General features: G+C 41.7%; 2 protein-coding genes across 3 annotated transcripts in view; one reads left to right on the top strand and one right to left on the bottom strand.

The window, feature by feature from the left end:
* Positions 1-4813, top strand: part of homer1b (homer scaffold protein 1b) — a 33905-nt gene extending 29092 nt beyond the window's left edge. For both annotated transcript variants that reach the window (XM_054772246.1, XM_054772245.1), the window contains 3 exons: positions 149-259; positions 330-410; positions 486-4813. In XM_054772246.1, the coding sequence (XP_054628221.1) occupies positions 149-259; positions 330-410; positions 486-677 (384 nt within the window). In that variant the 3' untranslated portion in view covers positions 678-4813. The remainder of the gene's footprint in view (positions 1-148; positions 260-329; positions 411-485) is intronic.
* A 1321-nt stretch (positions 4814-6134) lies between these two features.
* The window catches only part of LOC129179250 (junction-mediating and -regulatory protein-like), a 25166-nt gene continuing 13445 nt past the window's right edge, over positions 6135-17855 (bottom strand). Inside the window, exons 4-10 of the mRNA XM_054772236.1 lie at positions 15478-15647; positions 15233-15398; positions 13832-14001; positions 12978-13061; positions 12806-12898; positions 12178-12721; positions 6135-11867 (exon numbers count right to left, since the gene is read on the bottom strand). Of these exons, the coding sequence (XP_054628211.1) occupies positions 11563-11867; positions 12178-12721; positions 12806-12898; positions 12978-13061; positions 13832-14001; positions 15233-15398; positions 15478-15647 (1532 nt within the window). The 3' untranslated portion in view covers positions 6135-11562. The remainder of the gene's footprint in view (positions 11868-12177; positions 12722-12805; positions 12899-12977; positions 13062-13831; positions 14002-15232; positions 15399-15477; positions 15648-17855) is intronic.

The following is a 17855-nucleotide window of genomic DNA, read 5'->3' as shown; positions in this document are numbered from 1 at the left end:
GCGTTCAAGATGAGAGGACTGGAGTAGAGAAGAGTGTTGGCACTAGTGAGCATTCAGATGAAGAGGGGCTAGTGTGTTCGTGATTAAAGGATATTTCGCTGAGGCTTTGTCTTGCCATGGATCTGAATTTTCAAATTTGTCCTTGTAGGTGACAGAGCTTGAATGCCAGAGCAGCCAAACCCCGGCCATCAAATCCCAGAAGACAGAACTCAACCAAACTATTGAGGAGCTGGAGGCAACTCTGAGGGACAAAGAAGAGGTCAGTTTGTGTCCAAGACCGCACTTAACACTCATGTGGACACACTTTTAATCTTTCTGTATTCCCCCAGGAAATGGAAAAACTAAAAGAGGAATTGGAAACCATGAATGACCTCATGGAACAGAAAGATACCCTTGCCCAAAAACTCGAGGTGAGCCCTCATCCCTTATTATAGATGCTCCTCATGTCCAAAATGTGCCAACAACCGGGCCTGTTTTCTCAAAAGGAGACGGAGCTTCGCAGTCGGGTGCTGGAGCAGCAGCTGGCGGGGGCCGAGCAGCGACTGGAGGAGAACCAGGAGGAGCAGGAGAACTTCAGAAAGAGCCTGCGGACGCTGCTGGAGCTGCTGGATGGCAAGATCTTTGAGCTGACCGAGCTCAGAGACACCCTGGCCCGACTCATAGAGGAGGCCAGCTAAGAGATGGAGCTGCCACACGTCCACATTACAGAGCCATAGCACCCACAACAAGTGGCCGACGTTCCTCCTACACCACGGCCATGGTGAAGTTGAGAGCCCCTAAATTTGATCTTTATCGTCCCCCCCCTGCAGACATCATGTTTGGATAAGGAGTGACTTTTGCCTGTCATTGGCTCCTTGCTTGTAGTGATCTTTCTGCTTGAAGGCAACCCACTCCCTCACATTCACACTTTGCTCCTACATGAGAACTGTGCCTCAGTGCCATCTGTTGTTAGACTGCGACAACTACACCACAGCTTGCAGCAGCACATCACCCTCTTCACTTCCCCCTATAAAACCTGGAAAGTCATGCGGAAATAATTGCTGTTAAGACTTAGAAAACTGCGCCGAAGCTGCCAAATGTCCTCAAATATTGTCCTCTCGATATGTTGATCCAAAGTGACTCGGCAGTACGGTGAAGCAGCAAAGCATCACAGCGCCCGAGAATTAAAGGGCCACTCTCCACAAAAACTACATGGAAGAGTCGCTGGTTCTCCCCAGTGTGGACACACAAAGCTGTCGCCAATTCCAACTTTTTACATCTTATTTCCTAACAGCAGTGGCGTTTATATATGAGAGATCAGTGGGGCACCATCCACGTACACTAGAGACACCACATAACAGGAAAATACAGTATCGTGCACCTTTGGAAGTCATGAAACTTGAAATGCTGTACAGTTAATCTCTTAAGTAACATTGTAGCCTTGTTAGTCACGTAAGTGCTAAAAGACATTTTACAAGTAACTTCTTAAGGTGGGGGTGTCCAAAGAAAGGGCTGGGGGTCATTTGTGGCCTGTGGCTGTTTTTTTCTTGGGCTGCAGCACATTCTAAAAAGAGCATTTAACAAGACAAATACAACAGCAAAAATAGACAAATCAGCACTAATTTACAAGAATAAAGTAAAATACAAATATTAAGAAAAAAAAGTTGTAATCTAATGACAAAAAGTCATAATTTTATGTGAATAATGTTGTAATATTGGGAGGAAAAATAACATAATTTTAGTAGTGTAAAATTGAAATATTAAAGAAAAAATGTTGTTTTTTTAATTTGTAATATTTTAAGAAACAATGAGAATGATTTTTTAAAAATTAGATTGCTCAAAAAGTTATGAAGCTACAAGAATAATGTCAAAGTATTATGGGAGTAAAGTCATAATTACGATAACAAAATTTACAAGAAGTTGAAATAGTTGGAAAATTAAAAAAAAAAAGCCAATGACAGCAGAAATGAAAAAAACAACTGTAATTTTATGAAAATAAAGTCATAATATTAAGAGAAAAAAATCGCAATTTTATGAGAATAAACTCATAATTTTATGAGAATAAATAATGCCATTTTACTAGCATACAGTTGAAATATTAAATAATTTTTAAATATTTTTAAAGTCATAATTTTATGAAAAATAAACAAAACAAAATAAAGTTGTAATTTTTGTAAAATTAGGTTGGGGAAAATGTTCTGATGTTATGGGAATAAAGTGAAACTATTATGAGAAGGGAATTTACAAAGATTATTTGAGAGGAAAGTTGAAATGTTTGGGGGGGAAAAACAACAGCAAAAATGGAGGAAAAAAGAGCAAAGTCGGTAGTAATAATACTTCTTTTCACCTATATCACAAAGCTGAGATGCAGTTTTTTCTTGTCATAGTGATCCTGTCATTTTTCAGTATGTGGCTCTCGGTGAAAAAAGTTTGGACACCCCTGGCTTAAGAGTAAAACCTAAAAAAAACACAGGTGCTGCTCAATAAATTAGAATATAACCAAGAAATTGATTTATTTCAGTAATTTCATTCAAAAAGTGAAACTTGTACATTATATACATTCATTCCACACAGACTGATATATTTCAAATGTGTATTTCTTTCAGTTTTGGTGATTAGAACTGAAAACTAACGAAAAGCCCAAATTCAGTATCTGAGAAAATTATAATATTACTTATGGCCAATAAAAAAAGGATTTTAGAAATGTTGGCCAACTGAAAAGTAGGAACATGAAAAGTATGAACATGTGCAGTCGGGGCTCCGTTTGCCTGAATTACTGCAGCAATACGGTGCGGCATGGAGCTGATCAGTCTGTGGCACTCCTCGGGTGTTATGAGAGCCCAGGTAGACCCCATAGACAGGGATAACATGGTCCTTAAACCAGGTACTGGTAGTTTTGGCACTGTGTGCAGGTGCCAAGTCCTGTTGGGAAATGAAATCTGCACCTCCATAAAGTTGGTCAGCAGCAGGAGGCATGAAGTGCTCTAAAACTACCTAGTAGACGGCTGCACTGACCTCAGACCTCAGAAAACACAGTGGACCAACAACAGCAGATGACATGGCACCAACTTTTTGGTCATATTCTAATTTATTGAGCAGCACCTGGACTTACCTTTGATAAGTTCTGCTTTCATCAAAGTCCTTTGTAGTTGGGATTGCTGGAAGCCACAAAAAGCCAAAGATGTGCAAGTCATACGGATCTACACCAGGTGCAGCTTTCACTCTGCTGGATCTAGTTGGTCATTACCCCTAATTCAGTCCCAAAGCAAGTGGACTGTAACGAGGAAAAGTAAAAGTCAGTTCATCTCACTCTTGCCTCAAATGTTCTTGTTCGACATTTAAAAGAAACTTTAATGCTTACGTAGTTTTTGTTTCATCCTGCTAACCATCAAACAAACAAACCACAGTGGTGTGAAAAAGTGTTTGCCCCCTTCCTGATTTCTTATTTTTTAGCATATTTGTTATACTTAAATGTTTGAGATCATCAAACCAATTTAAATATTAGTCAATGACAACTCAACTAAACACAAAATGCTGTTTTAAAATGAAACTTTTCAATATTAAGGGAGAAGAAAAATCCCTGTGTAAAAAAGTGATTGACCCCACCACCCCCGCCCCACACCCCACCCCCCCAAAAAAGTAATTGAGAATTATCAGTGTGGAAAAGGTTACAAGGCTATTTATAAAGCTTTGGGACTCCAGCGAACCACAGTGAGAGCCATTCTCCACAAATGGCAAAAACATGAAATAGTGGTGAACCCAAGAGGGCAACGATGACACATCCAAGAGGTCACAAAAGACCCCACAACAACATCCAAAGAACTGCAGGCCTCACTTGCCTCAGTTAAGGTCAGTGTTCATGACTCCACCATAAGAAAGACACTGGGCAAAAACAGCCTGCATGGCAGAGTTCCAAGACGAAAACCTCCTCGTCTCAACTTTGCCAGAAAACATCTTGATGATCCCCAAGACCTTTGGGGAAATACTCTGTGGTCTGACGAGACAAAAGTTGAACTTTTTGGAAGGTGTGTGTCCCGTTACATCTGGCGTAAAAGTAACGCCACATTTCAGAAAAAACATCATACCAACAGTAAAATATGGTGGTGGTAGTGTGATGGTCTGGGGCTAGTTTGCTGCTTCAGGACCTGGACTGGAAGACTTGCTGTGATAAATGGAACCATGAATTCTGCTGTCTACCAAAAAATCCTGAAGGAGAATGTCCAGCCATCTGTTGGTGACCTCAAGCTGAAACCAACTTGGGTTCTGCAGCAGGACAATGATCCAAAACACACCAGCAAGTCCACCTCTGAATGGCTGAAGAAAAACAAAATGAAGACTTTGGAGCGGCCTAGTCAAACTACTGACCTGAATCCTATGGTGATGCTGTGGCATGACCTTTTTTAGAAAGGCGCTTCATGCTGGAAAACCCTCCAGTGTGGCTGAATTACAACAATTCTGCAAAAATGAGTCGGCCAAAATTCCTCCACAGCGCTGTAAGAGACTCATTGCAAGTAGTCGCAAACGCTTGATTGCAGTTGTTGCTGCTTAAGGTGGCCCAATCAGTCGTTAGGTTTAGGGGGCAATCACTTTTCCACACAGGGCCATGTAGGTTTGGATTTTTTTCTCCCTTAATAATAAAAAGTTTCATTTAAAAACTGCATTTTGTGTTCAGTTGTGTTGTCATTGACTAATATTTACATTTGTTTGATGATCTGAAACACTCAAATGTGACAAAAGAAAGAAATCAGGAAGGGGGCAAACACTTTTTCACACCACTGTAGCTATCAAAACTATGCTTTTGTGCTTGTCAGAGGTAAGAATTCACGAGGTGAGGGACCTGCTTCGTTCCCCCCCCCCCCCCCCCCCCCCCCCCCATCTCATCCTGTTTTCGTTCGGGTTTGGTTCTTGCTCGACTTTTGGACCATTTTTCCCTCAAACTTTTTTCTGTCAAACTGTTCTGATGGTCCCCTGTACTTTCGTATTAACTTGAAACTTAATTTACAATGATAATATACTATACCACACAATATTTTTGATTACATTCATTCATTTCATTCATTTACTATTTGTTGCCGGGCAGAATTCATGATTTAATTCACAGAGTATGTTTTTATGATGGCCACGTGGAGCGGCGTGGTGCCCCACACAGCAGAGAATGGACATCAAGAGTAGGCATGAAAATAGAGAAAATCAGTTTAAACACAATTATTGTTTATTTACGCAAGTTATTCTGATAATGACATCTCTGTAAGACAAAGCTTCGTTGTACCACAGTGCCATCTACTGGATGTGGTTGGGCACTGCCCCACTTGTATCTCATCCAAAATCGCCACTGCTTGATATGGTTTATGTCATGTAGTCATGCCACACTGGTATTTTCAGAAGGATGTATGCGGATTGAGCGTGAGAATGACTTGCATCCAGACTGCTTCCACCATCGCAGGCAACTGAGCTGTCTTCCTGCCAAACTCAGTGTGGTGTGTGTGCGTGGAGCCCCGGCACGGCCTGACCTTTTCACCCTCTGCTTCAAAGTGTGCCTTTCGAGCGCACATCAGCGGACATCTAGTGTGTTTGTGTATAAAATGTGTGTTTGTGCTGTGACAACAAGGCCTACGCATGCACATGCACACACACACGCACACACGCACACATGCACACTGAGCAATATCAGACAGGCTCTGTACAACACCTCTCTTGTCATTCTATCAGGTACTTCTTCTTTAAGTGGACTGCACACACATCAATGCAGCTGATCTAACACCCCCTCCCCCTCCGACCAACAGGAAGTGTACTGGTGTTGACCGTTCACCTGTGTGGCAGCCCTGCTGGTCAAAGCGGTGCATCGTGAAGGGCTTCTAGAGAGTTCTATCTACTAAATTGTGTGCGTCGGTGACTTTCCACCCTCAGTGAAACAGGCCACAGGTTTTCTTTCACCCCTTAGGGGTGAACACAGAACTTTTTTTTTTTTTTTTTTTTACACACTTGATATAATAGTGGTATAATTAAAGAACCATATATGACAACTTTGTACTCATGTAAATGAAAGGAAGGCAAATGCAGTAACACCCTGCAGTGACTTATTGTTGTGTATTAACCCACGGAAAAAGTGTTATTGTAGAGTGTACTTTGTAAGCAAACCTCTTGGACATATATACTGAAAATGCATAACAGTGCAATACTCTTATATACCAGGTTGATTACTATTATTAATAATCCACGGCTGCTTCTTTAAAAGTCTCCAAAATGTTTTTTAAAACCTCACACGAGATGCTGCAACCTTTACGGTCCTAACTCACGATATGAATTGAGCACTTTGTTTCCACTGTGTAACCACACTTTTTAACCACATAGTGTATCTAGATTTGACTACCACATGTACTTCAACCTAGTTAGTTGCACAGGTTAATACACTGGAATAAGGCCCATGTAGGGGAACATGTTACCCAAATGTTGGACTTGTAGGCGGAACGTCCTTAAATATAACATGCTTAATTGTTGATGAATGCCTTTGTACAGTAGTGGATAAGAAGCTTTTCATTTTTTTCTTGTTTTGTAATGTATGGTAATAATGTAAGTATGATTATTGTATTTAAAGGTATGAGAAGACTGGCAATATTTTTGACTATTTCAAAGTAATTTTGAACTGATGATATTAAAGAAGTACCTCAGGATGTTGACGTGTGAGGACTGGTGAACGAAATCCATCACAATCAAGCACGCATCAGTGAAAACAGGCACTCTCAAAATGCACATTGCAAGGTTTTATTTGAATGCAGGACAAGGTTGTACAACGAAAAGGCAAAACAAGTGTATTCTTGGGGCATTATGTGGGGAAAACTGCAGCATTCGGTTGTGTTGTTTGAGTGCATTTCTGGTATCGCACATTTTGGATGGGGGAGCCTGCATAATAAATGTTAACATTTCTCTTAAAAATGCTTATAAAGGGAGATTATTAGAGGCATGCAAAGCAAATGATAGTAAGAAATGATAGAAGCTGCATTAAGGTTACATACGGATAGAGCCATGATTCCTGTTTAAGGTCTTTTGGGTAGAGTTATGGAAGTCAACAAGCACCTCCTAGACCTCATGCGTGGACGATTGTCGGCCTGACATACTCTACTGTTGATTGACACCTCCACCTCTGTACCCTGTAAACTTGTTAGTACAATGAGAAAAGTACATTAGTGTGTAATTCATAGCTGCAGCAGGCTCACATGCGTGAATGCTGGTGCCAGTTTATGAATCCACATTTGTGCAGTGATATTCACTGTGCCACAATCAGTGCATGTAAAAGAAGTCAGCATTCGTGCACATAAAAGTGTAAAGAAACACTGAGACACTCTCCAATAACCTCTGACGTACGCACTTCTTTAATGTACTACTTTAGTGAGGAAAAGGGTCATTTGATAAATAATAGACTTCAACACAATTAGGTTAAGGCTCATAGATGTGGATGAGTGTGTCTGCCCTGCCCCCAGCCCTCTCTCTGCATGAATTCATACACATTTCTTCCACAAAACTATTGGAACATACCGGTACCTCTAAATCAGGGGTGTCCAAACCTTTTCCGCCGAGGGTCACATACTGAAAGATGAAAGGATGCAATGGCCAACATAGGTATGCTTAGAAGTTATACTGTATATGTTTCAAGAAAAACAAAATGTGTCTAAGCTTTATGATAGAAGTGAAAAAGCCTAGTATTAGTATGGCCTTCAGTCATTTTACTCTTTTTTTTTCTTCAAAATATTTCAACTTTCTTCGAAAATAATCTTTGTAAATTTGCTTTTCGTAAAATTCGGACTGTATTCCCATAATCTTTGGACTTTATTCCCATAATGTAACTTTTTTTTCAAAAGAGTATAACTTTATTTCGTTTTGTTTCTCATAATATTCTTTAACATTTAGACTTGATGCGACTGATTCCTTCCACATAATATTAGGAATTTATTCTCGTAAAATTGCAACATTCTTTCCTGTTACAGTAAAAAAAAAAATCTCTTAATATTTTGACTTTATTCTATTAAAATTAGAGCTGTGTTTTGCATGCTGTTTTTTCTATTTCAACTTTCTTCTTGTATATTTTCTTCTCGGATTTCCCATTACATTTTGACTTTATTCTCGTAACATTAAAACGTTTTTCCCTGCCTAATTTTCCCAAATTACGACTTCATTCCTTGTTTTGTTTGATTCTCATGATGTTACGACTTAAAAAAAAAACATTTTCTTCTTTAATAGTTCCACTTTATGATAAAAAAAGATCTCATTTGTCCTCATAATATTACGATGTTATTCTTGTAAAATGATGACTTTTTCTTGTTAGATCACAACTTTTTTCTCGTAATTATTTTTTATTGTAAAATTACTGCTGATTTTTCATTTTTTGCTGCTGTTGGTTTTTGGCCCCGGGGCAGCACTTTGGACACCCCTGACTAATTAGATCATGCACAGCTTCAGTTTCCCAACACAGACAATTGCTTCCAACTAAGTCCGTTCCAGCATGAATGTGTCCCAGCACACGAAAGGCAGGCTTGGATGAGTTTGGTGTTGAAGAACGTGAGAGCCATGACCTCAACCCCACCTAACTTAACTTCCTGGAGGTGTAATAGCACGGCCTCCCACTACTTTTGTCCATAATGTAACCTCATTTGAAGTGACGCTGAAGCTGGTCTTTTAAGGTAAAACAGTTACATAATCTTGCCTCAAGTTCGCCACTAACATTCCTGCATGTTGGCCGAGAACTTCACGTGTGGGTGCATATATATTGTTTTTTTGCAGCAACGTGACTAACTGACTTCCCACTTAGAATTTCTGCCCACTCTGTAAGAGGGGAGAAGGTGAGTAGCAGTCACGGCCACCCCACAACAAAGGAGAACCTATTAAAAAAAAAGCTTGGGAATCTCCTAATAGGTGCTCGCGCTTTTTGTAAAGGCTTTTATCAAATCGCCAATCACAGCTCTATCATACAGTACGGTGCGGTTAAGCAGATGGTCATCCACCCTGGAAGGCTGAGGGAGCATGGGGGTGAGGGCAAGCGGGGGAGGGGCCGGAATCTAGTGTGACATACTGAAGGATTTGCTGCATGTGTGCAATGTCAGATTAGACGAGCAGTGGGCCTTTAAATGGCCTGTCGCATCATCACCTGCGCATGTGATGGGACAGCACACCTGGTGTAGCCTCTTAGCGTTGATAGAAAATATACAAGACCGTGACGGAGGTAATGTTTCATGGCGTGGGTTGGCGTCAGTTTTACTTTACTCTTGTAATCCATATGACCCCAATTTACATATAATGCCTAATCCATGGTTTGGTTAGAGTGTCAGCTCGTCCTTACAACAACAGATACATACTGTATCTGTTTGAGGGGTTCAAGTGTCAGTGCGCTGAGTTACAGGTCCCCTATTATGCAAAATTCTTTTAGTGATGTTATAACAGTAATACTATGTGTCCCTAGAGCAGTGCTACTGAAATAGTAGGGCGGGCCCCCCTGAGAGGGGCGTGGTGCCTGCCAACATGTATGAATTTGTCATACTCAGCATGCGATTCTTGAATATGCTTGTATGCTTCACTGGTTTCCACTTTGTTGCATTTCGCTGGTTTCAGTTTCGAGCTCAGTCTGTACAGTACAGATAAATATAAAGATAAGATAAATATCTGTTTCTCAATAGTATTTAAAATCGTTGCGGTGTGAAAACATTTGTCTCCCCCAGTGGGGGCATGACAGAAAATAATCGAGAACCACTGCCCTAGAGCAGCCACACGGTGGCCTAGGGGTTAGCATGTTGGCCACACAGTCATGAGATCGGAAGGACCTGGGTTCGAAGACCTTGGGCATCTCTGTGTGGCGTTTGCATGTTCTCCCCGTGCGTGCGTGTATGTTAGGTTAATTGGCGACTCTAAATTGTCCATAGCATGAATGGTTGTTTGTCTATATGTGCCCTGCAGTTGGCTGGCGACCGGTCCAGGGTGTACACCGCCTCTCGTCCGAAGTCAGCTGGGATAGGGTCCAGCATACCCCCGCAACCTAATGAGGAGAAGCGGCATAGAAAATGGATGGATGCCTTAGAGCATGTTTATGAGCACCAAAATGTGAGAATAATGCATCATCTCCCTCACTTGTTTGCTCCACCTCTGAGAGAAGAGACATGACGTCATGAAGGACGACCTAGCGTGTACACGGTCACCACTTCACAAATAATAACATTTCGATTTTGACCAGCTGTCAGTCACCTACAGCCATGGGAGCTGTAGTGTTGTAATTTAGTTTTTCTCCAGTGACTAGGCTAACCTAGCATGATGCTGCTGTTAAAATGTGTCAGCACTGTAGCTCACATACGGCAGCTATGCTAGTGTTGCTGTGATATATGGCAGGTATGTTGTTGGACAAGTGCAGAGTTACAATGTACATGTCAAAAGTGGATAAAGTGCTCAGATACAGTACCTTCTGCTCGAGACACACAGCTCATCAGCATTAAAGCTATAGACACAAAAAATGGTGTGTTCCCATAATGCTTACTAAAAGCACTTTTAAAGAGAAACTGTACTTTTTTTGGAATTTTGCCCATCATCCACAACCCTTATGGGATACATGAACACACGTCTTTCTCTTTTCTGTGCGTTCTAAAGATATGAGAACAACTAAAAAGAGGCAGGTAATAGGACGCAACTATTCCGCCTACAAAGCCTTCTGAAAACACCTCCAAAAAGTGCCAACAACCTGCATATTAACCAAGCTACAGCGACATTGTTAATATTATTGTTATTAACATTGTTAGGCCGAAGAACTACTTTCCTGGCATAGTGAGAGCTCTCCACACCACACCAGCTAGCGACTAGCTTCACCGCACACTCGCTCAGAGCGCCGCACTCGCAACTCATCAGGCCACTACAGAAAGGTAACGCTACATATTAAAGCTGCCGCCTTCCTACCTCTTTAGAACTGTTTTTATATCTTTAGAACGCACAGAAAAGAGAAAGACGTGTGTTCATGTCTCACATAAGGATTGTGGATGATGGACAAAATTCCAATAAAAGTACAGTTTTCCTTTAAACTGTCTAAATTCCAGCATCAAGGCTTCATTTTCGACAGTATATTTTGAACTGGACTTTGAAACTGACTTAAAATAGTTGAAAAATATGATAATAGGGGACCTTTAATAACAACTACTGTAAGTGGAGGTGTAAATGTGGCTACAAAGGGGCGGCGCTTGGCAACATCATCATGGAATAATTACAAATAAATATGGCATCAATATAGTGTAGTGTGATTTTAGAAGTTAAATACAGCACAGATGATCGTGATGGTCTGAGCAGCATGGAAAACCAAAATGACCATCGACCACCTAGTCAGATAATTAGTATGATGAGCCCCTGGTACTGTGAGTGTGTGTCTGTGCTCACGTGTGTGTGTATGTGTGTGTGTGCGTGTGTGTGGATAGAACACTCACATAAAGTACAGTATCTTGTCACTGGAGTGGCGTTTTGCAGTTTGGAAACATGTCTGTAACTTTTTGACCCTTGAAAAGGTACAAACTGTACCCCTATTTCTGACAGTGCACCCTCACATATTTTTCTGAGCCTCAAACCCTAGCTTTCCCAGTCTGGGCCCCCCAACCCGTCGTCATCAGAGTCCGACTCCGGGGAGGCCTCTTTGATACGGCGAAGTGCCTCATAGATGCTCCTGGTGAGAGGGTCACTGGAGGCCTCGTCCTGACCTTTTCTGTCTTTTGGAGGGACTTGCCTCAATTTGACCCCCTTGCGGATCTGAGCTAAGATGCTGTTGGGGTCATCGTCACTGTTGGCGGGAGGAGGAAGGGGCCGCTGGTCAACCTTCCTCAGGTGGAAACTCCCTCTCTTCAGAGAGGCCAGCACCTCGTCCATGGGGGAGCTCACTGCACAAAGGAAGGCCAGAAATAACTGACTAAATACACACTTGGAAAATTCATTCTATTTTTACATATTATTTTCTCATGGGATGGAAAAATCTCTCTCTCTGGTTGTTCTGAACATCTGTTTCAATGCCAGTCTTGCTCTTCTCACACGCAAACGAGTTGAGACTGAATCAGCAGCGCCTCTGTTGCAATGAAATAGTGCACTCCATTTTGCCTCACTTGCCTCAAGATCAATGATGAATCAATTCCACACACATATTACACCCATTGCTACTGGCAAGTGTAGACAGCTGATTCAACAAATAGATACCTCGTCTGTTGTGGCCGTCAAACTCTGGAGTCTTCCTCAGTTTTTTGCGGGCGCTCAACAGCTGGCTGCTGTCAAAGAAGCGAGGGTGGAAGGGGCCAAGCGGCGAGAGAGGAAGCTCCTCTGTAGCACTCTTTTCTTCCGCCTTCTGCCTGTGGCTGCCCGGGCTCTCTGAGGGGGAAACCTGCTCTCGTATTGGCAGGGGAGGCGGAGGAGGGGGTGGAGGTGGAGGTGATGCAGGAGATGCCAACAGTGACGAGAGGGAGCAGGGAGAGCAGAAGGAGTCTGCGGGATTGGGCACAAGCAGAGGAGGAAGTGACGCTGCCAGGCCTGTGACAGGCTGGGTGGTGAGCGTGGAGCTGAGGTCCGTCTGCACGCTGGTGCTGAGGAATAGCGGCTGCTGGCCTGGACTCCGCATGGTAGGAGGGTCTGAACGCTCCTCCCTATCGCTCCCGCCATCCGTTGGCATAACCTTTCCACGCTCCCTCCTTCTGCTGTGGGCCACACGTATTCGCGTGGACTTGAGAATCACCTGACCCGGGTACCTCTGTACACACAGAGATCACAAATCAGCGGGGAAAAAGGAGGCAGAATTCCAACTCAAAGACAGACATGAATTCATTAAGTGTACCTGCTTGAAAGTGCGAAGTCTGTCCAGAGTTCTTTGCCTCTCTTGACGCACTCTGTTGTTCTTTCTCTCATCCTCCTCTTCATCAAGTCTCAGCTGGAGAATTTAGATAAATGTTCAGTGATGCTTTAAAAGGGGTTAAAAAGCAAAGCAACAACACATACGAGTTATGTACCTGTAAGATGTGTTGGGATAAGAAGTCTTTCTGTGTGCTTTGACGCATCTGCTGTTTCTTAACGTGGTTTGACACACAGATCTCCTGCAGAAGCAAGAGGAACACATTACTAGGAAAAGGATTAGAACTGAAAATGTAAATAAATATCAAGTTGCTTGCCCCTTTGCAGCTACAGTCATGGAAAAAAGGATTGGACCAACCTCGTTTCTTCCGTTTCTTGTTCATTTTAATGCCTGATACAACTAAAGGTACTTTTGTTTGGACAAATATAGCAATGACAAACCAAAATAGCTCATATTTTTTGGCAGTACAATGCTATAGCTACTCATGTAATAACTTAAGTGATTTTGGTTATCATCAAAAAAAATACATGGAATTTGCTAGATATCATCTCTTAAATGAAACTCTTATGAGCTATATTTGTTATCATCATTATATTTGTCCAAACAAATGTACCTTTAGTTGTACCAGACATTAAAATGGATCAGTAAACTGAAGACACAAAGGTGGTCTAATAATTTTTTCCATGACTGATTGCGTAACAGATTCCACGCTTCTGGTGAGTTTTTCTACAAGATAATAGAGTGTCTGTGGACATTTTTGTCCATTTGTGAGGTTGAAAGTCACTGATGTTGAGCCTGCTAGCTCATAATCTCTGCTGTTCACCCCAAAGGTGTTTGATGAGATTGACTTCAAGTTTCTAAAGTCCCAAACCAATCCAACCATGCATTATTAATAAGTGTCCCAATACCTTTTCCCAAATTGCGTAAAATAATAAATGCTTTAAAAGTGAAAGACTGTATATGTCCCAAGAATAAAGGATGCACGCATTTCTGTGACTCAGACATACACACCCGCTTGCTCCTCAAATAAGAGCGCTTGGCAGTGATGCGTCCCCTTCGCGCCTCCAGTTGTCGAGCGCTGACCTGAAGCCTGTGCATTTCTTCCTTCTCTGCGGTGTCTTCCTGTGTAATATCAGCTGCGCTTTCAAAGGTGTCGTAGTACACCACCTCATCCTGACGTTCTGCACAACAAATACATACAGTACAGCAATGGCAGTGTGACCTGGAGGGGCGTGATTGGGAGGAACGACCTCCCCGATCTGAATCCGTGCGGTGTGGTGTTATTGGGCTTCTGTACAAACCACAGTTTGTCCATAACGAACACCATGTTCGAACATAAGGATGTCCACAAGTGCACTTGACACCAGGACACCCTAGGCCGCAGGTCTATGATCGACTTTGTAGACGTATCATCAGACCTGTGTCCACATGTTCTGATCAAGTATTATAGTTTATGACAAGTTTGTGTTGCTGTTTGGAGGCGAGATGGTAAAAGGTAAATACTTTTATTTTAATTCTTTGCCAACATGGAAAACAGCAACTCTGAAGCGCACTTTGCACATGTAAGCATGTGTAAGTTATGTTAAAAAAAATGACGACACACTCATGCTTTCACAGGCTATTTTTAAAAAATGCTTGATTTGTGGTTTCCATTAAAGCGGGTGGCGACGTCATGGCTATGGTAAAAAAAGGGTCCTCCTTGGGTGAGACCAGCTGAGAACCTGGCATTTGTTAGTCCTGCCAAAGCAGTACAACAATGCTGTTTTTCAGTCTTTTAATCAAACTGGACCTTTTACTGTACAACAGGGGTGATAATAAATAGTATTATAGAAGAAAAACATCACAGCAGGAAACTGAGCCAAGTGGGTGAGTCCCCAGAGACTTGACAAATGGTTCCATGGTGTAATGGTTAGCACTCTGGACTCTGAATCCAGCGATCCGAGTTCAAATCTCGGTGGGACCTTTGCTATTTTCCATTTGATATATAAAAACAATATGCATATATCTAATTCCATAAAAATGGTAAAAATGTTTACTTGTGATTAAGAACATAAGACAAGGGTGTATACCTATGTTTTAGTGGTTACACTTGGCAGTGTTAAAAGGACTCAAGCACATTATACTGTTAGTGTCTGTAAGTCATTCTTAATATGCTAAGACAAAATAACCAAACCAGACTAACAATAATGAATCTGACAGTGTCAATCAAAAGAGCTGACCATTATCTTTGTAAAGAAAAACATTTTGTGTGGGGAAAGCTAAAGATATAATGGAATAAACAAGTGCAACTCTTTAGGCTGATAATGCACTGTTAAAGTAAATGCCAGTGACGGGACAGGAATACTGTATACCAAGAGGGTGGAAAGCATGTTTTGCTCTAAAGCAGCCATGACTGTTGGAATGAAGACATACCTGTCATCTGTCGTCGAATGCTCTCTAACTGAGCAGTGAGTAGCAGCTCTTCACACTGAAGGATCTCAGACTGGATGTCATACAGTTGGAGCTGCAGCTCATAGTACTGTGACTCCATGTGGTCCAGAAGGGTCATTGCATGCTCACTGCTACACAGGCTCTGCATCTGAGGGGATGCAAAAAAAACAGCTTGTATGACTTACATGGACTGAGACATGATGGGCATTGTTTGTTCTTGTGCACACCTCTTCTCTAAGGGTGTGCTTCCTCTGCTCTAGGCTGATCTCCCTGGCTCTCTGCAGCTGCAGGGTTTCCTTGGCGACAGAGTAACGGAGTCTCTCCATCCGCTCCATTGCTGCTGTCCATGAGGCCTTACCAAACTTGCGCTGGTCCACCTTCATACGCTCATAAACGCCTGCAAACGCACAAACTCAAACATATGACTAAACATGAAGAGTTAAGCTTGAATGTGAGTAACCAACATGCTCCAAAATACCATTGTGTACTCCACAATTGCGTTCTTTTTAATATGACACAGCTGAGGCCAGATTGTGACATCTAGTGGTCATATGTGGGCATTACAAGCACTTAGGGTTTATGTGCCTGAAACATGCTAAACCACACAGGGCCACAGCCTAGATCGCACAAGCAGTACATTTTCTCTTTAAATCCAAGAAAAAGCCTCAATATAAATACACAACACCATGTTTGTGTGTATTTATACTTTACACAAGCACAGCAAATTACAAATTGCCTGACCCAATAAGATGTGACAGAAAACAGTGTATATACAGTATACACTGTTTTCATCCTACAGTTACTACTACTGCTACTGTCTTTCACTACCTTATTTAGTACCTTTACAATACGTACATAACACTTGAGTTGCAACTTTTCCTAATTCTTACAATAATTTTCAGACTAAAAGATAAAAGTATACAAACTTGGCCTATACGACTAGAAATAGAAACGACCACAATATAATGTTGAATTAATTGTATTGAATCAAAATGAAAATAACCTTCCAAATATAAATAACAATTCTACTGTGTAAAATTCATTTGAATGCCTTTGAATAACATTTAATGGCCTACATTTTTGCGATTTTCATTTACTCGCTTTGAATATTTTTTTAAAGCCTAGAGGACACCCTGTATAAACACACACTTAGTAGGAGTTTCCATGTTAAATTTAAGTAGCTGCCAAATGCGTAATTTGGATAAGATGCAGATTTAACTTAATTTTGACAACTTCTGGCCATGTATACACAAGAAAGATTGGTTAAAATTGAATATATAACAGAAATATAAAAATAACAAATTCACATTTTGAAAATAAGGGTTTTTGTAGGGTTTTTTCATTTTAAATCCGTATTGTTATGTGTTTGTATATTTCTGAGGTATACTTTTAGAGTGTTAAGTTGCTGTGTGCTGAATTTAGTGTTGTTCTCAGTACAATGACACCGTGAGTCAGACTGCTATTTTGTTATACTGTTACATATAATGCGTCTGTGTAGGCTCTCAGTCGTACAGGAGTTGTCCATCGAGAGAAAGGCTTCTTGAGACGTCATCTGTACTTCTGTGAACAAGGTGTCGGACGTTTCGCTCCTCATCCGAAGAGCTTCGTCAGCGAACTAATAAGTGCTGGTAGCCTAGGTCTTAAATACAGTACGAGTGGGCGGAATTGGTGTGCCAACACCCTCCTTCTATTGGTTCCTTACACTAAGCCTGGGCGGAGTAGTGGTATAATCCTCTCCTGCTATTAGCACCTCCGATAAAAGGGAAGCAAAAAGGAGAGGAGTGGTAGTCCCTTATGTAGCGGGGGTCTCCGAAAAACTCCAGAGGATCTTATGGCAACACAAAATTCCTACCTATTTCAAACCAGTAAATACCCTGAGACAAAAATTTGTGCATCCTAAAGACAAGGCTCCAAACCAAAAACAGAGCAATGTGGTCTATTCCATCCACTGTAAAGATGAGGAATGCAAAGAGCACTACATTGGGGAAACTAAGCAAATGCTCCAAAAAAGGCTTTATCAACAGCACAGGGACAATTCTAGTGGGCCTCAATCAACAGTACATCTACACCTTAAAGCAACCAATCACTCTTTTGAGGACAGCGAGGTAAAGATTTTGGCCAAAGAAAAAAGATGGTTTGAAAGAGGAGTAAAGGAAGCTATTTTTGTCAAACAACAGAACCCATCATTGAATCGGAATGGTGGTTTGAGGTTTAATTTGGACCCTGTGTTCAGCAGGTTACTGAGACCAAAACCCACAGCTCTTAGTCTTGCAAATGAGGTGGAGCCAGGGCCGAGCCAGAACAATAGATGCTAACTAGCCAGTATCAGAGTCGTTCAGTCCCAACTCAGGGAGCGACACTTCCCTTTTATCGGAGGTGTTAATAACAAGATAGGATTATACCACTACTCCGCCCAGGCTTAGTGTAAGGAACCAATAGAAGGAGGGTGTTGGCACACCAATTCCACCCACTCTTACTGTATTTAAGGCCTAGGCTACCAGCACTTATTAGTTCGCTGACGAAGCTCTTCGGATGAGGAGCGAAACGTCCGACACCTTCTTCACAGAAGTACAGATGACGTCTCAAGAAGCCTTTCCCTCGATGT

This window comes from Dunckerocampus dactyliophorus, chromosome 4 (genome assembly GCF_027744805.1).
Source record: "Dunckerocampus dactyliophorus isolate RoL2022-P2 chromosome 4, RoL_Ddac_1.1, whole genome shotgun sequence".
Classification (NCBI taxonomy): Eukaryota; Metazoa; Chordata; class Actinopteri; order Syngnathiformes; family Syngnathidae; genus Dunckerocampus; species Dunckerocampus dactyliophorus.
This window is presented reverse-complemented; position numbering and strand designations above follow the sequence as displayed.